Genomic DNA, 25,999 nt, shown 5'->3' with positions numbered 1-25,999 from the left:
TCCTGCGAGGTATCTTTCCTCGGCTTTTCCCTGTGCACATGCACGGGCATGTTGCCAGATCGGTAGTTGATATGGCAACTCCGACGTTTGATTGCCTCCAGGGATCGGTCATCTACACCGATCGTGAGGAGTTTACCCTTGCCCACCACCTTGCTTCTGTAGATTCTTCATAGTTGGGTATGGAGATCTTCATTCTGAGCGATTAGGAAGCCCATAAGGTCTTCCGTTTCTATTTTCGCGGCTTTTGGCAGAAAAATTGTCACTATGTGGGTTCTCGGTATATCATCCCCAGCACATGTTGAGAGTTCCACCCCTTCCCAGCCTGACAATCTAGGAATTATGGTTTTAATGCACTCTGCAGTGTATTCCGTCGCGCAGTCCACCAGTATAAGGGCTGGTCGAAAGCATATCCCGGTGAACACAAGTTTCGAAGTCCATCTCTTGCACATCTGCCTGACGACAAGGTCCTCAATGATTTCCTGCTCCTCACGAGTGAGCATTTACTCGGGAAACATTTTTGGTAGTATGGCCAGTCGAATGCCCTTGACCACACTAGCATAGCTAATGGTCGGCTTTCTGAGTCCTGTCTTCACCCCTGACCTGCCCGGATTTTCTTCCCCTTGGGTTCAAATTTGGATTTTTTGGAAGCATTCCCTTTATGCGAGCTGATATTTGCTGCTCCCCGCTTTCTCGGCTCCGGTAGAGATGGCCAGTATACCAATGTTAACCTTGGATCCACTGCTTGACGTCCCAACTTCTCCTTTCTTGGGTGTAATCATCTGGTTCTCAGTATTTCGGAGATGTGCCTCCGCCTGATTAACCAGTTTTTGTGCGGTACGGGGCCCCGCTTTGTTGGTTTTCGTTTTCTTTTCTTTGTTGCTTGTGCTATAGCCCTCGTAGCAGGGTAAAGTGTAACTTACTCACTGAAGCGACTAGGTGTCAGTGAGGCTCCGTTAGAATGCAGTCAGTTACTCCCGACTGCAAACTATCCAATGGGCACGGTTCGCACAACACCTTGGATTGGAGGAGGTGTTTTTCGACTCCCCAGTCTAGGTCCGTAGCGTTTTGTGAATAGTAGGGTCACCTCGTACCTCGTAGCCACGCCGGCTATCACCACTCACTAACGGTCTTGGTAGACAAGAGGCTTGACCTCTGATATTGTACATGTGTGTATCTATTTCAATATGCAGATTGAAATATTGTGAAGTTGACATTGGAAGGTGTAAATTAGAGTGAATTCGATTGAACTGCTAGTTCATAAGGTCTGATGTATCTAAAACTTTTTACTTTGTCCTAAAAGCTCTATAGAAAATCCGGCTCAACCCTGAGGAGTCAGTGACTTATCAGTTTCCCATGGATACCAAACCAAGTTGATGATTATCTTCATGGAATCTTTTCAATCTTATCTTATCACCCAGCCAGTCTTTCAAAATCAAGAATGTTTATATAAATAATTATATCTCGCATCCACGTTTTGAGTACACCCAACAATAATCGATTACCATCTGAAAAGCAGATATCGATTTAACATTTTAAACGCTCAACAATGCTATCGGTGTGACCTGTATATTCGGTGCCTTGTTTATCATTTCATTTAGACATTTTTCTCATTCTGGGTTGGTTAGTAACCAAATTAAATAGTCGTACCAAGAAGAGTATAATAAATGGATTGTTTGCATTATTTTTAGCTATGGTTATCGGAGCACATGCATAGTAGCTACCATAGTAATTGTCACGTTGCGTGATGAAATACGCCGGTAGTACTTACGCAACATAGCTTGGCGTTTAGAATGGAAGGGTATGTTTTACGTGAAAAAATTCGAGACAGTCACGTAATCTATTTTTGGAGGTTTTGGGGCCCGTCCAAAAATCGCGCATGATTGTAACAATGCGTTATTTTTCTTTATCTCTCGCTAAAATAATATAAGTTTGAGAGGTCGCGGGAAAATTTATGTTGAATGGCTTAGTTAATGTCGGCCAGAGAGGAGAAATTTGGTCACAAGCTCTTGTTGATCTACACGTGAAGTTTTTGAATAGATACATCGACGCAATTTAGTATTTACTCTTAGAATCTTCCCACTCACTTAAGAGGTCTATTATTTAGATAATTTCATTTCAAACGGTTGAAAAGTGGAAAAGAGAATTGCATGCTATGTGATTAAAATCATAGCATAGTCAATATTGGCCGGGAGTTTCTCGTCTCATGCCAAACTCGAACGTGAGGATTGACGTATGTGCGAGCACATGATTAGTATGAAAATTACTATAGAATTACGGAAAATATGAATCTGAAATGTAAGATTTTTTTATGATAATCAAATCGAGTTCTGTGAAGCAATTTATATGGTATTTGATGAAATATTTAACACTGACTGTGTTTCTTTTATATATACTATGAATTGCTATTCACGACCAAGTAAACTATGTGGTATTCATGCAGTCCTTTATTTATGTTTATAATTTAGACGACGTTTTGGTGACACTATCCTTTAGTTCAGTTATTTTTGCAATTATCACCTTGTAATAAACCTAGATTACCGCGGTAAGCATAAAGGCTCTCGTACTTTGCCATGTGGCATAGAAGCTGAATGGAAAGCAAAGGTCAAATATTTAGCAATTACATTAGACCAAAAACAACTCTGGAGGACGCACACGTCTGGAACATTTTTCGGGAAGTTTCAAGGGTTTTGATGATTTTCAGGGAAGGCATAGAGATGCTCCCAGAAAATATTATACTACGCTGGATATATACTGCAATAGTAAGACCAATGATTGTTTATGAGACGATAAGGGAGAGTAACGCAAAGTTCAAAGACTGGCTTATGTATGTATCACTGGGGCGATCAGGACATATTGATCGTTATCCCTGGAGGCTTTTCTGCGCTTGGCTTCTCTCCGTTTTGACATTCAGAATCAGGCAAGGAGGATAATCCTAATAATGTCCTGAAGTATCAGCGGGACGGAGAGCTATCTAAATTGAAAGAAGATTGAAATTCTTTCTGGGTGGTATCCCGAATTACTAAGATCGAGAGATGGCTAATTTTTAGGTGAAACTTACTGCTTCATCGTATTGCCCCGGCCACTGTTTTTTAGGATGAATACCTAACTTTTGAAAGAAGTTTTTTGTTCAGTCATGGTATCATTCTACAGAGCAGAGGTAACCTCATCATATGATGTTTCCCCGTTTTGTTCTGCGGAGCATCGAAAAGATGGTGGATTCAGAACCATTCTATTATCAAACAAAAAAAAATTGCTACCTAGACTCAGACAAGCCAGGATTGCAAACCGATGGCTTTAGGTCAATATATTATAATTCGTATCCATGTCGCGTTTCTGTATACCAGTAAATGCAAGGTGGAAGTATACGCTATAGATAAGTTTGCCTACCTTAACCTCCAATGTATTCATAAATTTTAATATGTTGGGGTCGGAGAATAAGGTTTGATTACTCTGGCCTCCAGGCCATATTGGGCTATATGGATCAGAAACCTTTTGTAGAATCGGAGCGGAGTTCGTGCTCACTACATTAAGGATTCAAGAGAAACGGCTTAGGGAACTATAATGAATGGAATATGTACCAAAATGCCCGTAGGATCAAGAAAAGCCTTTGAGTCAGTGGAAACGTTTACGGGTCACTCCAAGTTAAATTTCCACCGGTTGAAGATAGAGATATCTGTGGACATTGCCTACAGATTCTCTGTGGAGGATGATGAAACCTGCATACATATTCTGAGAAATTCATTAACCTTACGAGCTTCCTTATATAAACAATACACAAAACCTTTCTTACCTAAAGCATTCAGCTTCCGGTTTTTCGCCTTGTTTTTAATCGAATGACACTAGGGAACTGTAGCATTGCTAAGGGCTGGCTAAGGTGTTAGGACGGGAAACTAACCTGCCTTTGTACTTCGTCACCTGCAATAAGATCTCCTCTCTTACTGTGGTAATTTTACGGTCGGCATCGGTGATCATCCGTAGTATCCGGGACTGGGCTGTCTGTAGCAACTCTAGATTATATGTGCACGCTGATCACCACTGCTGAATTTCTTAAGTCCATATTGACATCGGTTTTGTAGAACAGGCGCTTTTAGTAAAGTCCCAGTTTCGAGTTTTTATTTAGAAGACAATAAATATATACTTTGCTCTTAGCTTCATTTGCAATTCTTTGTGTTTTCTCCATGGTAGATCCTAGGTATAGATAAGGCAGGGTGTCGGTCTGATGGCGCCGCCTTGTAAGATTTCAGCTTGGAACACCCTGAATTTGTGTTCCAAGAGAAAAAATTCCAAAATTCTATACAACTGTACTGGAAGCAGCTTCTTTATTTTAAAAATCCGACCTTCGTGACGCACTTTGTCAACGGCCTGCGTCACATCCAAAAATACCGATGAACAATACTTTCTATCCTCTAGTGCACTCTTTATCTCAAAGATGATCTTGTGAACTTATTCGATTGTATCATGCTTCTCTCGAAAGCCAAAGTGGTGCTGAAGAATCACTTTGTTTTCCATTAGGTGTGGTGAGATTTTCTATAGTAGTAATTTTTCGAACACCTTTGAGAGGACGGGTAATAGACTTATGCATTTGGGCCTTCCCACATTTACCAATCATTGTAATTTCTGAAACCTTTCAAACCTCGAGAAATAGGCGAGACATAGGATTACATTGAAAATGTCGGTCACGTGAGCGATTCGGCGAGGTTCATTAAACAGTTTTCCCATGGTTTGACCATATCCTGAAGGATCCACTTGTTATTTAAAAGCTTGAGCAACTTGTTGGACTCTGAATGAGAAGCTACCCTTCGGCGTGGCCATAGATATTTTTGAAAGTCTTGACTACAGTAGAAGGGTGGGGGGGGGGGAGGGTGGAATACTTTTTCTGACCAAATGTGCCCGAAACGGGGGGTTCGTGGACTTAAAAAAAGAGGGAGTAAGTTGCTCACTATTTGGTCCGGTCGGGCATCAAGTGGATACGGACTTAGGACCCCGCGATCCTTAAAAAAATAGGTTGATACTCTCTGGTGGTTCATAGTTTCATCTATCCCGCTAAATTTCAAGGCAATAGCTTTGGCCGTTTCTGAGACAAATGTGTATGATAGACAGACAGTCGACTGGGGACACAGGTTGATTCCTACCATCTTGAAGTGGTTGGAGAGATAACAAGGTGAGATCAAACTTCATTCTATTTCCCAAGGCAGCATAAAGAATATTACTATTAATAAGCCAAGCTTTTCTATCCATCCAAAAAATGAGACCTGCTTTTGTTGGCGCTGAAAGTTTGACTAATACATAGTTCAGCATTCTGAAGCCATATTCACTCCGATATTATTTACTGCAGTAACTCTAGAGGTAAAACATGACTGCAATGATTCTAGAAGTATCGCGTTGCTGAGTAACGTCTTTAAAATATTAAATATATTATAATAGTAGCAAACCTTGATAGTCCCTTATGTCCAGAATATCATGGATCGATTCTAATAGGAGAGTTCATCCTTAGAAAATCAGCAAGAGATCAGATTTTCGTTTCGCGGTAGCCAATTGAAAAAGAATTGGAATGTGGCCACCCATTGCACAGTCTTTGCCTTTTTAAGGGCGCCTGTGATAGTATGGCCAAACAGAACTTCGGACAGAAAATTCGGTATGTCCGATAAATTAGTTAGACTTACAAAGCCGTATTCGAAGATATATATGTATGGTTGTTTTGCAACTTCAACTACAGTCCTACCTCCGACACTTCATCCGCTCCACTGCAAAATTTGGGTGGGGCATTTCAAAGCTTCAGGATTGGCCTTTGCCTACAGGAATATTCTGGATATATATGCAAGTAAAGGCTCGCCGGACACAAATAATATGTCTATTTTATTTTTCTTGAGAGATACACTTCCAAAATGAGGCAGGGGATTCTTCGTCTGTCTTGGTCATCCCCTAAATATACTGGTCACCAATGTTAGGTCATTATGGGCAACTAAACACATTCCTTTTCTTCAAGTTGCTTATCTTAAACTACCAATACGATCATGACACATCATGACAACTGCTCCCTTTACTCCTTTAATGCTTCTATTCCTTAGACAAAATTTTGTTGATCTCCAGGTGCAAACTGATATTTCCACTAGTAACAGATATTGTGAATTTTTAGAATATCACTGGCGATTTATCGATTGTAGGCCTACAAAGTTCTGTGCCATGTTCGTGCGCTCACTAAAAAGCTAGGCAATCTCCCCAACATGGAACTGTTCATTACCTGAATTAATACAATGTACGAATCGACCATGCATACTGGTAAGTTTGTATATGTACAAATATTATATCCGATTCAGGCCCGCAGCTATCCAGTTGTTTGAGCTGTTTATGGCTTTAGTAGTTTTTACAAAACTCATGCGCGGATCAACGGTATGGTGTGGAAATTCTCACTGATCACTGTCGGTTCTACTATCACTTAGGGAAGCTAAGGATATCTAAGGACACTGCGTGCAGGTGATGAAACCTCTATACACGTCCTGGGACAGTGTCCGGCACTTGTGCAAAGTAAGTCGAGGCATCTGGGAGATGCCATATGCAAAGGGATGGGTGATACCAGATGCAAAGTTGAAAGATCTGGAAATAGGGAATATATATAGGGAATATACTAAAGTCCCTGACAGTTATAGGCTTGCTTGAGATACTATGATTAATAGGTTCGCTATAACCAGTAAAAGGGACACAATGGTTCTTTAAGGACGCGGTGCGACTTTGCCTTAACAGAATAATGATAATAACGGTATGGTGGACCTTAAATAGTGTTCTATCACGGGGGATGACTTAGTTTCGGCAGACCCTCTGCGTTGCCAACGCTGATTTCAATCAGCCTAAGTGGAACGCATCAGTCACTCAAACCAGCAACATGAAAGCCGGTTTTCTGACAGCGAACACTAAGAGTTGTAAGTCAACCAGGATGTCACGACCACGATTGCCTCCATGCAACTCCCGCTAGAAGGCTAAAATCAACAACCAAGCTGCACGCACATGAGTTAGGAATTTCCATATTACCAGTACCCCCTCGTAAGGTTTCGTGACCTATTGTCACTTTAGATGAGTCCTCGTGCAGACTTAGGTCTGATATCCCTGGTTAGGCCTTTGGATCATTTGCCTACAGCATCGTGGCAGCAAACAATAATGAATACAGCAATTCCCGGTGCCACCACATGGAGATTCTTCTCAGCCTCTGGTTTTGGTTTGGCAGACGGTGTTGCTGCCTCGTCTTCCTCACTACCACCTCAGAGCACCACTCGTTGCCAATAAACATAAGTCACATGCTCATATAGCAGTAAACGCTCAATAAATTTGAGTGCAGCAAGGTTCGATTATGTTTTAGCTACTCCCGGTGTTTTGATTCGGTAATAGAAGCGGATGATAAAAAAGCCCATTTTGCCACTTCATTTCATTCGGCGCCTACACAAATCTGCTGAAGTGATTGCGTGCAGCAAGCGAAACCATGTTTTTGGTCATCGAGTCGCTTAACATCGAACCACGTCACAGGCAGGGATTTAGACGCTGATTTAATTAGCAAATGGAATTACTTCCGCCAAATATGCGTACCGGACTGGTAGTGAACTTTCGACCCAACTGCCAGGCTATGATAGTTTCTAAGTAAATAACCAGCAAGACTGCTTAGATTTGCCATAATATAGGAAATTCATTGGCAGCCTCTAGTTTGACAAATATTGACTCCATTTATTTTTGTTGCTCGGCATTTTTCTAAATGATTATCTAGATATTTATCTTCAGATGTAGCCTAGATAGAAAATTTTACTTTGCTGTCCACTGGGCATGAGCTTGACTTCATGCCAAGTAGATCTTTTAGAGTATGCCCCCATAAGTAGAGAAGCATTACCAAATTAGTCAGGTATTAGCTAGACTTTCCTAAGCAATGGCCTTAAGGAATCTTGATCCGAGTTCCAGTTAAGTGGTCGCTTTATACAAACTGATTTGGCCTCCGTATTCAATATGATGTGATGAGTTGAAATCTGTAAGAAACAGTTCTTTCTAGTTCTGTTTTTGACGTTCAATTGGTAGCGTTCAAGTAAATTACAAGTTCCGAGATCCGCTCTACATCTCTAGGATTGTCAAAGAATGCCTTGCCCGAACTCCGTTGATTGATTTTGCTAGAGTCTTACGAGTTAGCCCGATTTGAACGATTTATGGACCGACGTCTTGGGCGTATAAGCATGTTTCGATATATAGCATTTCCACTTCTATGAAATTAACATTTTTCCAAATCAAATTACCACCGTTCCACACCAAATTCAGGTCTGCGCAAATCAATTTCACAATTTTCTAAATGAAATTGACTTTTTTCCAAATCAAATTACCGACTTCCCAAATAAATTTAACATTTTTGAAAATTGAATTTGCATAAACTATGTATGAATGGGGACCATTTTCCAATTTTTCAGAGATAGTTTTTCTTTTAGATTACTCAATAATTTTCTGTAAATTTAAATTGGGAGAAATGCTAATTTTGTTCGGAAAAGCGTTAATTTGATTTGAAAAAAAATATTAATTTCATTTGGAAATTTCATTTCAAAAGGCGTGAATTTAATATCGACAGCCATTAATTTGATTGAAATGTCACTAACTTGATTTGAAATGCTATATATTCTTACATGATAAATGTAGCACATCTCGCATGCAGCTCACCAACCTTACCGTGCAGCATTGACTATCGTAAGGAAGTATGAAAAAATGTCACTCCCCTTGTCATCCAATGATGTTTTAATTTGGACGACAATCATATTTTACTCCGCTGAACCTTTTGTTCATCCTGACTCTCGCAGTCGATGTGATGTGGCACATGCTGCTGTCTTCTGTATTCTGTCGAGCCCTGCCGCATCGTAGATTTCTTTACAGCAGACCACAACTATACAGGGTCATAAAGTATGACTGAACCTACTATGACCGAGTACACCCAAAGTCCATCTTTGGTTACAGCCCCATTTTCTGTAGAAAGTAGTTAAGTAGGTATGGAATGCTGGCTTCCTTTCTCAGAAAGTCTTTGTTTTACGTCCTGTGAAGTTCTGTAACTAGCATTTTATCAGGATACTTGGTATGAAAACAGTGTTAATCTCTGGCTCTCTAGTTAGTGTGGACTGAAATTCGGTATTTTTGTTTTCGTGGTCGTTCCTTGAACCTCGTAGAAGACTGCCTCCATGGATCTTCCTTTCAAAAATGGAAGCTTCGGTTGCTTAAATGACAATCCATCTAATTGTTCTCAAATGCAAATCTAAGAGATGTTCTATGGTATTCAATGGGAAGGGGGTGAAGGTAAATACTTAGGTATGAACTTTTTCGCAGACTCGGGGCTGGTATGTATGTATGAAAAAATATTACGATGAACATCACCATATATAGAACCTCTGGGAACTATTATATAATCGATTGTTAGCTTTTGGTGGAGATAAAAGAAGTCTAGATACCGCCTAAATAAATGTCAAATATGACGTGATGTCACTCTAAAGAGCAAAGAGTTACCCTCTAGACTTATCACTAGCTTTGCTTTTATATAAGAAATTCTTTCGTCGGTATATACCCATTCTCCCTCCTGTCATTGTTCCTCCTGGGTTTGAATGGAGTTCCAGGAGGATCTGATTTGACTAGTTTGAGAGACTCGGAAAATATAACGTCTGAAGTACATCCTGTATGGTATGTTAATGAAGCATGACTTGAATATTATTATATCGTTTAATTTGGGAAAGGATGTCAATCATATGATAGAGAACATGATGACCATCCACAATTTTGAAAAAAATTCTTAATTTAATCCCACGAAAAATTTTTCATCTCATTCGAATTTATTTAATATTCCAGTGTTCCTTCGTATAGAAAATTATAGTGGACAAAACTCATTCTGGCGAATATAAAAAGGCAGCAAAACACAAATCGATTTAATTACTTTTCCGCCGATCAGTTCCAAATCGCTCTAGAATTAGAACTACAACCGTTTATTATATGTCTTCGTGACTTGATGATAAAAACATAAAACGGTGCCTCATGATTTATCGATTTGCAATTAATATTAAGCAAATTAGATACAAGATTGGAGTGGGAGCGTTTGTATCTATTCAAGGCCGGCACTTTCCGCGAAGTAGTTAGTGTGCCAGTTCTGGAGTAAATAATTTAAAGCTTAAATTGTAAGAATATGAACACTCAACGAAGTCTTGAACTGAAAGATACTTTGCACTTTGGACAATCTATTTCTATTCATTCGAAATGTCTTTAAACCGCGAAAATGCTCATTCTTTCTTTTGCGAAACCATATCACAGCAGACTGTCTGGCAGAAACACTTAAATAAATATTCAATGTAAGCCTTATGGGATTATTCTGAAATTTAAATATTTTGAACAATGATTAAATGCCTTTAAAGACCTGATGGACAATTGAAGTTCACCTGATATTATTGCCTATCTTTACTCAACTGAATACTCTCTGGATATTTGGATAATATGGGAAAAAGTTCGCAGCCCTACATTGTGTATTACATACAAATTGTGTTATGTATTATTTACATCACTCCTGAAGTCTCAAGATTACTAAAATATCTCATTACTGGGAGATTCCCTCTTGCAATCATGAAGAAAACTCTGAGGAACCATGTGATTGTCAATTAAATCAAATACCAAAAAACAGAAAAGAAAAGCTGTCCAATGCGTTCATTTTCTTTCGTATTTCTTTGGCACCATGCCGAGCTGAAACAGCACCTCTGGCTTTTCGAAATGGTAATTTATACCCTTGATTACAGTCAAATTGAAATTCAATTAAACTCACGGGACACTAGGAATTTGGCACTTAAGAAGTACAAATGCAGGCGAGAAGAAATCATTATGTTATGCATTACTTGCGCCAGTACTTTGATGCTTTTAATTAGGCTCAATCAGGCATTTTGGCGTTTACACATGCATTGTAGATGTGTGGATCGTTAACATGTGATTCTACGAGTATGACGGATTTTTAGATTCAGATTATATATTGAGTGCAGGAGACATTGTATTTTCGACATCGTAACCGCATTGACTTGTGCACGCTTAGCGCAGCATTAGATATTATAATTCATCTATGCACGATAGTGATTGATAGAAATTTTGAACTTTGAAAAGATACTTCGATCTTTAATATAAATATATTGAACATTTTGATACCATGCCAAATCGACCTCTAATCCCAACATTTTCTTTTATCTTTCAGCTATATCACAAGATGATGATTACAGTAATCACAAGTCATATACAGATCCCTCATACTTCAAACGAAAACTGTCTACATCCTCCGATTATCGAAACGATTATCGACATAATTATAGTTATAGTTACAGTAGTAAGCATAATAGTACTTCATCGACATCATCACTGTATTCATCGTCACGTTACCCATCATATCGACGCCGGCCATTCTCATCGCTTCAGAATGGTTCCTCGAGATATTCTAGCTTTGGTGCTGAAAGGACAACTAGCCGAGGCCATCGAACTTCAATATCAAATCGAACTGGGGGCAATACAACGATAAAACACCCTTTTAATGAAGGTAAGTTATTCTAAGTCGTTTTTAACGTTGAACTTTTTGGTTGTCCTCAGTGTTTGAGTGAAACGTACTTATTGACAGATATCGATATTCCGGGAACCAGTTACTCCCTTCTTCAGTACTTCAGATTCTAATCTGAAGATTGTAAGCACTGAGGAATGAGGAAGGGAGCAACTATAATAGAGTTGTAACTACTCAAAAAACAAAAAAGCGCCCTCTCACCACTCCTCTTTGTTCTTGTTATGGACACTGTCAAACGAGACACACTGCTTTTGTAAGTGATGTTTTCTTGGCGTCCGATTGCAAAAATTATCTAGAGAAACTTCTCTAAAAATGGATTGATCGCCTCATGTAACACGATCTCAGATTGAATCTGAATAAAACTGAATTTCGGACGACCGGTCCTTCACGTATAAGCGCAGAGCCTGGATGAAGTGCTGACCCAGAACTGGTGTTCTTTCTGATCGATGTATCAACGAAGGTCTCAAATCCAAAATTTATTGCAATTTCGTACATCCTGTCCTCCTCTAGGGTTCTGAGTGTTGGCCGGCTATAGAAGAAAATGAACGCCGCCTCGCGGTAATCGAAGGGAAGATGTTGCTTTGGAATAGTGGCGTGACACGCTTTGACCACATCCGAAATGAGAATATCCGCGATCGATATGGGATTGCACCGATCGTGTAAAAATTGCGAGAGAGGCGTCTTCGATGGTATGATCACGTAATTCGCGCTAACGTGAATTTGCTTGTCAAGATTGTTCTGAACATTGAAGTCGATGGTAAGCGACCAACGGAACGGCCGAAACAACGTTGGATTGATAAGCTAGATGGGGATTTGAAAGCCTCGCGAGTGCATCTAGATCAGACTCTCGGTAAAACAAAGTAGCAAAACCGACCACGACAAGCCAACCTAGCTCTTGAACGAGGAAAACGCTGAAGAAAAATAATAAGTACTACCATAATTAATTTGGTCCAAAATATGAGCTCCTGAACACGATACTTAAACGGTCCTAATGATAGTCATATTTCAGATTCCCAGAAAAATTTGAAGACCCCTTGAACTAGAATCACCTCCCTCTATTATTTAGCATCATTTTCTGGTGCAATTCATCAAGTCCACGATACTTACTAAGCAGAATTGCGAGAAATATTTGAAAGGATTGGTAACAATAAGACAATAAGTTTGGTTGATATTGCAAACAAAGTTTTGAAGATTTCGGTGATGTTAGAGAACCTGATGAAAAACATCTTGGATGTTGACAGGCGTTGGACACCGGAAATGCATTCAATTCTACTAATTGAAGTTGAAATATATATTCTTGAGTGCTTAGCGTTCTTTGATACTTGTCAAATTTAGCCGAGAATTTCCTCTCTGTTACATGACGGATGGGAGCGCCAAACAACATCATCACAGTAAAGGCATCACACTGGTGGGTACTGAGTCTTCTGCTCTATAATATATACAGAGCTCCCTGCTTGCCACCTTGGAATAAGCAAAGAATGTGCCGTATGGAATGACTTCACCGCGCTTGTTACAAGGAAGCACCCAGACGACGCGGAGGTGTACGTGACGAACACAGTGAAAGTAGCAAATTTCTGGCTAAAAAGAACCGGACACGTGTTGAGCGTAAGAAAAACCCCTCACCAAAACTTGGCCGGAGATTGATTTTTTGTTTGAGGGTTTATGGTTGCTAAGTCCGCATCCACTTAATATCGGACTGGACCAAGTGGAGAGCAACTTTCTCCCACTTTTTTGTTCCACGGACTCTTTGTTTTGAGCTTAACCCCCAAAATTTGAAAATTAGAGACGAGGACATCTAGCTCAGGGCAAGCTTCAGTCGAACTATGGCGAATCTAGCGTAGGAGAATGTTAATACCTTCGAACCGGTTCGGTCACGCTATTCCCAAGCCAGAGGTGAGGCACCGTCTAGTGAATTGCCTCTGCCCTAACCTGTAAACCGTGTTTGTCACTAATTTTTGAGCTGGATGCTAAATCCAATGTGGACCGAAAAAGTGGGGGTAAGTTAGTCTCCAATGCGGACTTAGGATCCTTCAATCTCCAGACAAAAAAATTAAACCAAACCGTCAGTCAATAAACAAACTAATCTGAGATTGTTTCTTGTTAGAATGGAGCGATCCATTTCACTGTACGAATCGATTCTATAGGCGAAAGCGTTTGTAAACTCGAACCAACAAAGGCAAATTGATTTGGTTTATCATCTGATGGCTCCAAGTGTCTGCATCGCTTTTAGGACTATAGCAAATGAGATGGTGGTAGCAGTTAATATGTCCACGCGAGAACTGACTTTATAACACCAAAAAAGGCTGAGCTACTAAGAAAGGCAACAAATAAAAAATCTGAAAAGGCAGGAAGCGTCAATGTCAAAGCAAATTTACCGCACAAACTAATACCTAAATAGTGGTGGCATACTTACCTTCAGCACAAGGAAATTGCGTATATGAGGAGAAGGAGCAAATCTAGTTTCTAGGCGACACGGAATATCATTGCATCTACTTGGGTTAAGTACGAAGTAATGATGCCTAGATGGTTTTATTTTTTATATTTCGCCATCCTATGTGTCACATGCACGACACCAACCGCGTCAAGACGATGGACGGAATTCTTCACGCCCAAGTAATTGAAAAACGTCCAATGTGTGCAATGCTTTTCGCCCACCGTAAAAATTCAAGCAATGCACCAGGAGACTACTGCATGTAGTCGCGCATGACGCAACCGGCAATGGATTTGTAACCCGTAATATATGACCTGTCTGTCTCAACTTCGACCTTCTAGTCGACGCGTCCACGAATTTTCGACCCATATTTCGACGTTATCCTGGTTTGTATCACTAAAGGAAGATAGGAGCGGTGAAATAGGGGAGCCTTGTCGGACTCCGCCTTACTATCTATCAGCACGTGGTGTGTGGGGATTTACAATACGTCAATCCTTAAACAAAATATGCTATTAGCTATTAGTTTTATCGGGATTACCCTCCTGCGTTGAGCACTCTTAATATACTACTTGTTGGTATTGTTCTAAGTTTCCTCGAACACGAGGAAATCCAGGTGAAGTAGTGGTTTACATTCCAGAAGGGCCCAGAGGGTTCACTGCCTTTTTTCGGCCTTCTTCTCACTCTTCTCAGATTCCGTAGATTTCTGAATAAGTGAAGTCTCTTCAGGGACTTTAGTGGCTGTTGGGGTCAATTTCGCGGGAAAGCTATCAAGGACTTTACTCTGCTTGAGGATACTGATAACAACGATGATTTCATTTCTACTTGATTGAGTTATCCGCGAGTGTTCGAATTTCATGCGTTGTACTGCGAACGTCACTACCTCCCAGCTTTGATAAATGTCAGAGCATATAGGAGAGAATAAGAACACCACCTCGAACCCTCTCCATCCATAACAAAATTCTCCGTAACATGGTTATCGTTCCGATGCTCAGTAGCTTAAGTACAGACGAAGAGAGTAAGTAGCTCTCGAAATACGTATTTACTAACTAATAAAATATATTGTAGTAGGAGAAAGCTACCTAGTTTTATTTTTATCTCCGTAACATCTATAAAGAAAAATGAATGCTGCAATACCCGCAGCTGACGGAGGTTTTGGAGGCAAAACATCGGCAAATTTTCACAGTCACCTGACAAACTCATTTGGTCCCAGTCACCAAAAGAGTCTGAACGACTGGTTCGAGGAAGATTATCGTCTAGCATCGGAACGGAAAACACTGCATATCGGGTAATGCAGGAATCCCAAAGAGCTCGGGTGCGCACAGGACCTACCACGAACTCCACCGACCGGAAAGCGATTTCACAGCCTGGGAGAACAAACAGGTCTGTGAACTCGAAAAGAACAGGGAGCAACCGCACCAGACGCGGAAGTTTTACCAACAAGTCACCAGGATGAAGCCTTATTCAACTCGATGCTCATCCTGCCGGAACCAGCGACGATCGGTTGAAAATTTTAATGAAGAGCTCCATAACCGGAATATATTGAAGGTGCCATCAACTATGGCCACCAACCATAGAAAATAAGTCGTTCCTGCCTGTCGTAAGAGGTGACTAAAAGGGATAGAAATTGGGCTAACAACCTGCAAATTTTGAAACTTTACTGCCATTAAAACGTCAATAATGCCTCGAATAGGGACTGGCCTCACGACGAAGACCTGTGGCTCTCGAAAATGGACTACAATGGGTTTATCGAATATGTGCCTGCTCCTCGACAACGGTAACGAATGTCCTCAGAATGTTCGCTTCCTCCAACTCGAGCGGAAATTTCAACGATATAGACTCGACCTTCTGCCCCTAATCGAAGCAAGATGGTGACACTCTGGAGCTACTCCTGTCACTCTTGCAACAATGAGTTTTTATATTCTAGAAAGCCAAGCGGTAACAGACGCCAACACAATGACGGCTTGTCTCTGATGGTTACCGCTAGACGGGCTCTTTTCATCTAGGGGGGAAGGGGGAAATTACACGCAGTTCAGGGGAGACTTCCTAAAGGTGACATTGTGATCGTGATGGGTGATCTGAATGCCAATATTGGCTCTGATAACATCTTGCTCGGACATGTAATGGGGAGACAAGATCTTGGCGACCTTAATCATAATGGTGGGAGCTTTGTGGATTGATGTTGTTGGTGTTGTGTTCACCACTTTTCACAGGGATGGAAAAGTGCGACCCCCAAGTTCAACATCGACTGCTTTTCTAAGCTGGTACCCAACTCGTTGGCCACGTCCCGAAGATGTTTCTTAAAATCCGGCTGACTGCAGAATCGTGGAATCGGATCGATGAACGGAAGGGATTGGAGGCTCTATTGACTGCTGCGAGTAATGGTGAACGTGACGCAATCAAACGCCGATACTATTTCTCCTTGTTATCGATTTATTTTCATACTACGAAATTGGCAGTGGATAGGTCACACATCAAGGAGAAGCGACCATTGCTGCACCATGCAGTGGAAGCCACTCTCCCAAAATGGCCGAGGTTTGGGTCATCCTTAGGGAACTTGGCGCGGAAGAGTAGAGCAAGCGTGCGAGCGTATAGGCGAGAAGTTCTGGGGAAACTAAAGCGTATTTCGCTTAACCGCGAGCGATGACATATAGATTTGGTTGACGCGCCATACTCCACCAAGGGATAAATGGCAATCCTATAGAGGAAAATTGACGATCTCGTAGTCTATATTAACCATGAAACTAAGGATCGACATTTCAACCGTCTGGTCGTAAATAATGTAGGACCCAATAGGCTACGATGGACGAGCCACCTAATCCTCATCGGTTAGGAAAATTCGACCCGGAAAAGCTATGCGTGGAATTCTATACCAGAAAAGTAAGGCTTGGTACACCCTGCCTCAGATGGAGTGCGTTCTAGAATCAGTTGATTTCCTTCATTCATTCATTCCTTCCTTTTTGTGTCAACGCAAGAGTAGCTAGATGATGACTGATGGCCTCGCAAGAAATATCATCCTGTTCTGTTTGATCAATAGCCCAGCTAGTTGAAAGTAAGGCAAGCGAAAGGACTACTTATCCCTAGTTCCTAACGCTTATTTGAGCGTGCAATCATGGTGAGTATAACTGAGTATCAACTGGTAGGGAGGCTCTGCTCGAGCTGCGTCGTGAGCTCAACTGGTTGCTGAAGGAACCTCCCGAATAGAGTAGAAGCTGTTACACAATTTCAAGTATAACGTCTCTTAAAAATCTTTAGGAAATTGGAAGGACAGCAGGTTATGTCAAACGTTGAGTCCAGAATACAGAAATTCTAGGCTTTCGCTTCAGCAGAATTCGGTCTAGAGAAATGCCACCTAAGTCGCTAGTTGGTATCAAAGCAAATTTCTCGGTGATCTCGCAATAGCTCAAACTTTCACGTTTACCCAGTTCGTATCCTTTTTCGGCGTCACATGACTGATATTTTTTTTTCGTAATTTCAGATGATTATACTCGAATAAGTACGCCACGACAAGATGTGATCTTTAAAAAGGGTTATTTTTCACAACCAAAGAAGTATATGTCTTCAACTGATACAAATACAACATCATCGGCAGCGGCTAGTATTGTTTCAGGAGAAGAATCCGTGTCCGCCTTAAGTGTACCTTCATTAAGCCCCGAGCAATGCTCATCACTAGGCGATCCTCTTGATCCGGAACAGGGTTTTGTCTACAGTTTTATTGATCAAAATGGTGTTGTGTATTGTAAGTACCCTTCAGATGATTTCCGGTTCTCTTGGACTCATGACAGCTTTGTTTTTTGTCGTCCCTCCAGCATGTGTTCCAAATGGTTTTGACCAATATAACAGCCAAATGATGATGTTGCCTTATGGTTTTCCGCCTTATATGTGCTCACCAGAAGATGTTGTAAGTCCTACAGGTTTGAATGAAGAAGAAAGCGAACAAAATCGAACGTCAGTTGAATCCCATGAGGTAACTTTAAACGGTTTTTCTATTGTAGAAACAGGACTCCCTCCGCCATGATTCAAAAATGTTTCAATTTTTCCAACAGATTCCTTCAAGTGATCTCAACGAAACGAAAGTGATAGATGAAGTGCCTAAGGACGCTTCAAGCTCAATAGAGGAAACTCTGAGTGCGCAAGAAAACGATGACAATAAAAATGGTGAAGAAGTTAAGGAAGCAACATCAGACGAAGCAGAGACATCAGAAGTCACTGTAACTCCATCAGGAGATGCAGAAAATACAGAAGAAATTATGGAAAATGAAGAAATTCCGGTAAGAAGTCATTGCAAATCATAGGCATAAAGGAGATTTCATTGTAAGTTTGTATTACTTTCAGGACGCTGTACAAAATATCCCTGAACAATTTTATAATTATGGATATCCGCCATACTATTCTCCTCAGATTTTGTATCCATACATGATCCCTCAACAATTTGTTCCCGTATTTGGTAGGTTTTGGGCTTGCGGCTATGAATCCTTGGAATTGTTTTATATTTTCCTTTTATATTAGGAAATGAATTTGATGTTCCGAATGAGGAAGAGTATACTGAGGATCTCGCAGACCAGGATGGCGTACAGTACAAGTGTCGGAAGAAGAGACGAGATACTGCAGGAAATTCTACAGGAGTTAGTGTAAGATGGTTTTGGATCACCTAAAAAAGACCATAAATAAACGGGGTTTGATCATTGCAGGCTGCTACAACCGACTACTCAGATGATGAGGATGTGCAGGACGAAAACAGCAACCCGAAAGAAGAAAGCATGGAAACTGAAGAAAGTGAAGACAACGACATGAAAGAAAGCGTAACGCAATCTAACGAGACTGTAAGAGGATGCACAAATATTTTATAGTAACAAAACCTTACTAATTCCTTTGTCCTTGCAGGAACACAAACAAGTAACACTTAATGTAAACGTGAAAGAATTCGTCCCACGTGGCATCGTGAAATCAACCCTTAATGTGAACGTTGAAGAGTTTCATCCTAGAAGCCGAAAGAACTCGACGAGTACACACGATGCATCAGAACATCAAGGACAGCTCCCATCACTGTCAGAAACAACACAAGTGCATCCTATACCAGATGAGAGCAGAGAGCGAGCCAAGCCGGTCCAGAATAGGGTAGAGAAGAGATCAACAGAGCTCACATTAGCAGAGAAAATCAAACAAAGACTCGCTGAGGAGTCGAAGGAACAAAAACGAGAGACTCTGCAGAAGTCATTGCCTCAACGCCGGAGTGCTAAGAAATACTTATCAAGAAAACTTGAAGGCACACAAAAACGTAGCTCACGGATCGCAAAGAAACCTGAAAATCCTAGCAATGAGAAAACCCAACCGTCGCAAACTCAAAATTCGCCTCCAGCCCAGCCAAGTTATGCCCAAATTGCCAATAGTAGGTTGTCAACAAATGATAAGATTATAACCGACGCGGTTCCAACGTCTAAAGAAAATGTCGTGAATCAGTCCACGACTGAGAATTTGGTAGACCCTAAAATAAAAGCAGAGTCGGTTAACAAACCCACTGCGGTTTATCCAGAAACATCGGCTGAAGTGAATACCAATGCGGTTGTTTTATCAGTTGACACATGGCAGACGGTGAAACCTCGCGGAAAGCGCGGAAAACATATTAAGGAACGAACTCTTGACGAGAATTATAACGAGGAAGTTACGGAGGAATCAATTGAACAAGTAGAAACAAAAGCGGAGGAGGTTGTTTCCCTGGATTCGTCTATGGAGGAATCATCTGACACAAGGGACGAACCAGAAGAACTGGAAGAACCAGAAAAACCGAAGGAATCTGAAGAACATATTCCAGTACCCAATTCTACTAGTGAGACAGTCTCTGCAGCCGAAGCGAAGTCAGAGGAAACTGTCCCTTCCACACCAAAGAAGAAAACTCCAAAAGCAAAAGGCCGCAAAGGATCGAAGAAAACTAAAGAGGGATCAGCGAAAAAACAAAAGAAACTTGAATTGGTCGAACCTATTTTTGAATTGCCTAATAAGACTGAAACATCTCATGATAACGAAGAACTTAGTCATGACGTGATAGATTCAAAGGACGACGCAATACTCGAAGAGGTTGAAACGTACGAAGTTAACGCTGATGATATTGATTCAAGTCAAAGTAGACTCTCTCCGCCAAAATCAGACTTTTCGTTTGATCGATTATTCCTTACTAAAGGGTTTGTTAAAAATCCTTTGGATATATTAAAAGGATTCGATTATAAATATAAAAACAACTCGATTTTAAGAGAGGAAGAAGAAATGGTGCTCAGTGTTATCAAATCTATTAGTAACAATGCATCCAGTCCCCCTAGAGTGAGTCCTTCGACGTCGATGATTGAAGAGGATGACGACGAAGACAAGACCATTGTTGATAATCAGGACGGTCAGGATAATTTTTCTGAGACGGACACTGTCTCAGAATTATCATCTGGTGGTGATGTTGAAGAAAATAATGTTGATATTCAATTAAAGTCAGGGGGCAGTGGTATTTCTGGAGACATGACAGAGACTAAAGCTGAAGATTTGAACCAAATATCCAAGAATGACTCTGACAGTTCCTGCGAAATATTAGCTGATGATCTAAGCAAGGAATCGAGTGATACTAGCTGTTGTGCAGAAGTCAATCGCAATCGTCTGCCTACTATTGAAACCACAGCAGATACGCCTATTGAGAATGGTCCACAAGTAAACGCAGGCGAAGATTCAAAGGAAAGCGAGGATGCAGTTGACGATTTCCCGTCAACTGAAAATACAGAAGCCACTGACAATGCTCCGGAACAAAAGGACTCGATTGAATTGCCTGATGTTCAGGTTTCGGCGGATTTGGAAGCGCAGGATGTGCACCCAATAACTGAAGAAATTCGCGTAGTCCTTAATGATGAATTGAAGGACAATTCCGCTTCAAATCAAGTGGGTGATGATCAACAAGTTGGAAATGATAAAACCGAAGAAGTTACCCCAGAAATTACAGAGGTGTCGCCAAAGGAACGCTTGGATGCTGGTGACATCGACATTCTAGAGAATGAGATTGTTTCTGACAATAATATATTACATGAAACTCAAAAGGAGTCTAGTGCTATCCCAGGAGAAAATCATTTAACGAATGGTCAATGCGATGATCAAATTTCGGAGAAACTAGCTGAAGGTGACTTAGATGTAACTTCAGATGATGAAGGACGCAAGACTACAGAAGTTGATATAAGTGTTGAAAACACGGATCCAGCTAAACTGCAGAAATCTCCCTATGTTAACCACAATGGTCTTGTCAATGATAAAGAGAATATCTCAAACAATCTCTTGGAGAATAAATCCCTTGATGGCATATCAGAATTCATCACATCTCCACCAAAAAAAGTAGAGTTGACAAGTAGGTTACCCAACCTTTTATTTGATAATTCAGATACAAATGAAGTACTTAAATCAACTGCCGAACAGATCAGAATTATAACCAATGGAGACCTCGACACATCCTCTCACAGTAGCCTAGAAAACTTGAACGAATCATTTACGCCTCTCTCTGAGCTCTCAAATGAAGACGTTACCAATGAGGTGCGCAGGTCCCTGACAGGTTCACCTTTCGAGCACAAGGAACGAATACTTGAAGATCTTGATGAAATTATTGTTCCGAAACTTGATACGAAGGACCATAATGGCTCCACTGATTTCACAGTATGCTTAAATGTTCTCAGCACAATTATTCAAAGCAGAGAATGCTCGCTTGAACCTGAAAAAAGTTCCGTAAATTTAACACATCGAAAATATTCCCTCCAGCAAAAAGTAAGTAGGGAGTGCTCCATTGAGCCTGCCATGGACAGAAAATGCTCCTTGGAACCAGGGTGCAAACCAACGGAGGATTACTTAACATGTGTAAATGTCCTCAGCAATCTAATTAGGAGCAGAGAATGTTCAATTGAACCAGAATCTGCAGGCAAAGGAATAGGTTTGAATGGTTGGAGTGACTTCACTGACAAGGAGACTGAAGCAGCGGTGAATGGACTTGATATTAAGAATTTTCCAACCATGGACAGAAAACAGAAGACTCAACATGCAAGTTCCGAACGGAAAGGAACAAATAAAGGAACTGTCATTTCTAATGGTTCTGATTCCTCTGAATCAATTGCAGATTCAGGAACATCAGATGATATGGTTAACAAAGATTCATCACGCATACTGAATGCAAGCATTTCATGTGACCGTAGCTCTGGCATTGGATCCGATTGCGAAGACAATCAACCTTCTAGTCCGGGATGTAATGAAACCAAACATCACTCATCAACGGTAGTCGATTCAAATCTAGTTTCACCGAATGGCCGCATCACTCGTAAGCTATTCCCCTGCAACACTGCCGCACCAGATGATGTTTGTTCAATACAAACCGAAAATATGCCTACATTTGTGCTTCCTAATTTATCTCAATCGAATTCCGTTAATTGTGATAACCAATTTGTGTCTTATACCTCGTCGAAAAGTTACTTGGGCTCTACCGCAAATACTGACCTGACATCGTTGAGGGAATCCAAATGTGAGGATCTAGCGTTAAGTACGAGTTCGAAATTCCCCTCTTCAAGTGAGAATCAGTCAAATCAGTTTCCACTTACGGAAGCTGTGAAACTGTGGCTTGTTCAGGAATCAAAAGAACCCACCCCAGAACCTCTCTTACGTATTCCGGATGATCCATGCTTAAAGAGTTTCCTTGCGAAGCGACTCCAACCAGCTGATGCAGATGAGGAGGATGATTATTCATCTACGGATGGTAGTGAGTCGGAGAGTGATCCAGATAACCTTGACCGTTACGAGCCTGAAGAAAAAGAGACAGACTATTTACAGAAACATAAATCGAATCCAAAAAACTTGGTAAGCAACCCCTTGCATGTGTCATCTTGTAATGAGGTTACCATCGATAGCGATAGTGACTACAACAGCGACAGTAACGACCACCATCTTACTGATCGTAGTGATGACAATACGTGCAAGAGGGTTGCTGAAATCTTCTCGGATAATTCAGAAAGCCAATCAGATAAAAATGATCTCCTTGAATATTGGGACGATGAGTTTATACGTAATCCTAAGAAATGGCTAGGACCACGTCAATCAACCGCATCGTCCTTACCAACAGCCGAAATACACAGCCGGAGTACAAGTGCAATTCGGGACTCCAGACGGTCACCCTCGGCCGAAGTGGAGCCCTACGAGAGTGTCTACGGCAAAACAATCGACTACAATCAGCTACTAGCGAATAATTGTGAATTCCTAAGCAGTAATATCCTTAGCTTTAATAAAAACGACAGGAATGAGAAACCTGACAACAAACACCAGACAACAAACATGCAAATCAAGACTAGCGAAATTTATCGTGAAAGCAAAAAATCGCTTGGTAGTAATAATAATTTTTATAACAAAACCCCTAACAATAATACAGTGAATAACCTCAGTGCAAGCTCCGCCGGCTCCCCCGCCTCCCCTAGCAAATCTAGCTCACGATTGAATCCTAACGACGAGAATTGTCTCAAGCCACCAGAAGTTTGTTGCGTACTAATGTAGATATTTATATAATGAAGTCCACAAATCCGCAACTGCACCCCCTACTCCCCTATCCGCGTAATTTATGGCGCCTGCTTCCCAAACGCCTGTATCTTACTTATACATACATATATAATTATTATTACTACATTATTTTTATTTACACGTGGATAATTCTTATAAAAGACGCGAATCTATTTGAATAAAAAAAAAATTGTGAAAAAAATCTACAAAAACTTATCCAAACACAACGTTAAAGATAGATATGTATAACTTTTTAATGAAGCGTAAACACATTGTTGTATTTCATTTAATATTTCCTTGTCATTTGTCATTTTGTGTTTTATCATTTTAGATGTACATTCTACCTTGGTTTCGATTTAGTTCTTTTCTTATTTTTTATCTGCTTCGTTGAAGTGAAATGTTAAAATGCTAACGTTAAAATTTAACTTAAATTGTTACTGAAGTTGAAGAGGAAAATTAGGAGAACAACCCAATCCACACGAATACGAAATTGAGTATTTCGAGATATTGTTGCTTACTATGAAAGTCTAAAATTATCACGTAGACAATTGCATATTATATACATACATACAATGCAAATACAATTCAATGTACTACACTCGAATCAGAGTGCCAATTAAATGAAGCAATATTGTTATACATATGTAACACATGAAAAAAGAAAGGAAACCAATGAAAAACTCAAATATAAAAATAAAGTATAAAAACAGAATTGAAGGTCCTCTTTCTTTATGTTCCAATACTTTATTCATCCTATGTACTGGTAGAAATTGCCTACCTACAGGAGAAGTGTCATAAGCTCCGCCTTTTGGTATAACGTTTCGTGCCCGCGAGGGGGTGGGGTATGCGCCTTAAAGGCAGTGTAAAGATCAGCGACTGGCAGAGCCTGGTCAACGCGGCAAATGGGGACCCTTGGGGACTTGGCTATAAACTTGTTACCAGGAAAATTAAAGCTCTGCGAAAACCTTGCACCTCCTTCAAACAAATGACCATTGAAGGTCCTGAGGGTTTAAGGTGAATATCAGTCGTGTAGACATAATCCCTCGGTCCTTTTCGGACACGGATTAATTTGGAGGCAACAATCAGAGCCCCGCCATGACTGCACTGCTTTATTCTTGGTGCAGGTACAATTTTTTTTTTTTGTGCATACACGGAGGTGGAAAATCTTAGAAAGACACGTCCGCCGCCCAAACGGCGGAACTACAGCGGGCGCGTGTGGGATTCACACCCACTAAAAACCACCCCCGGTCGCTCCAGCCCCAGCCCCGCGAACCACCATTGAGGTATTACTTCGCGGGGTAGGTTTGCCCTTAGGCACTCATCCTTCTCCTATTTCCGGCTTTCCTCCTTCTTTGTTCCTTCAGCAACTCCTCCTGCATTTGGATGATTGCGGAGTCAACCGCAAGCCACTTCTCCTCGGACTCCAGCATCTCAGTAACCAAGCTCTCCGGGGTCCCGCTCCTGCCCAGCACCTGGTTTAAGCTCCTTCTCTCCATCGCAAATCGTGGGCAGTGAAACATCACATGCTCTGGATCCTCCGGTATGCCATCGCATCTGGGACAGTTCGGAGAATCATCCAACCCAAAGCGGTGCAGATACTGCCTGTAGCAACCACCGTGTCCCGTGAGGAACTGGGTAATGTCCCATCTGCGTTGCCAGAGATCAAGCGACTCTGACCTTGCCGCATTTCTACGCTGTGCATGCCCCTCCATATGTCTTGCATTGTACAGGACACTCATTTCTTTGGTCAGAATGTCAACCGGGATCATGCCTACCACCACCAATACTGCCTCATCTGATGTGGTTCTAAAAGCACTGCAAACCCTCAAAGCCATCCGCCGGTAAACCGAGTTCGCCTGCTTCCGTCTCTGAGAGTTTGCAAGCGCTTCTGCCCACACAGGCGACCACTCCGGCTAGCACCAACCTCCGGCAATGTTTCGGCCCACCAATATTTGGCAACATTTTTGTAAGTGCCGTGGTGTCACTGGCTGCCTTTTGGCATGCATACTCTAGGTGTTCCCTAAAACTCAATTTAGTGTCAATTATTACCCCCAGGTATTTAATAGCCGGCTTTGATACGACCGTATGTCCACCGACCTCCACTTTTACAGTGTTATTTTTCCTGCGTTTCGTTATCAAGACCGCTTCCGTTTTCGCGTCCCCCAAGGTCAGCTCGGCGTTTTCTAGCCAGGACTTTACCGCTCTCACTGTTTCTGTTGCGTAAACCTCCACATTTTCTGGGTTTTTTGCTGCAACAACCACAGCTAGGTCATCAGCAAAGCCGACAATCGTAGTCCCCTCTGGGGCGGGAAGAGCAAACACCCCATTATACATGATATTCCACAACAGGGGACCAAGTACCGATCCCTGTGGTACCCCGGCTGTGACAATGTACTCTTTGGGCCCTTATCCGTCCCGTACCAGAGATTCCTCTCTGAGAGGTAGTTTTCCAC

At 41.3% G+C, this 25,999-nt stretch overlaps 1 protein-coding gene across 3 annotated transcripts in view; it reads left to right on the top strand.

Moving 5' to 3' along the window:
* Positions 1-24,258, top strand: part of LOC119656134 — a 65,769-nt gene extending 41,511 nt beyond the window's left edge. For all 3 annotated transcript variants that reach the window (XM_038062468.1, XM_038062467.1, XM_038062466.1), the window contains exons 3-10: positions 11,219-11,554; positions 17,479-17,739; positions 17,810-17,967; positions 18,047-18,271; positions 18,336-18,447; positions 18,510-18,631; positions 18,692-18,823; positions 18,885-24,258. In XM_038062468.1, the coding sequence (XP_037918396.1) occupies positions 11,219-11,554; positions 17,479-17,739; positions 17,810-17,967; positions 18,047-18,271; positions 18,336-18,447; positions 18,510-18,631; positions 18,692-18,823; positions 18,885-23,543 (6,005 nt within the window). In that variant the 3' untranslated portion in view covers positions 23,544-24,258. The remainder of the gene's footprint in view (positions 1-11,218; positions 11,555-17,478; positions 17,740-17,809; positions 17,968-18,046; positions 18,272-18,335; positions 18,448-18,509; positions 18,632-18,691; positions 18,824-18,884) is intronic.
* The last annotated feature ends 1,741 nt before the right edge of the window (positions 24,259-25,999 follow it).

The sequence above is a fragment of the Hermetia illucens genome, chromosome 4 (assembly GCF_905115235.1).
Source record: "Hermetia illucens chromosome 4, iHerIll2.2.curated.20191125, whole genome shotgun sequence".
Lineage (NCBI taxonomy): Eukaryota > Metazoa > Arthropoda > Insecta > Diptera > Stratiomyidae > Hermetia > Hermetia illucens.
This window is presented reverse-complemented; position numbering and strand designations above follow the sequence as displayed.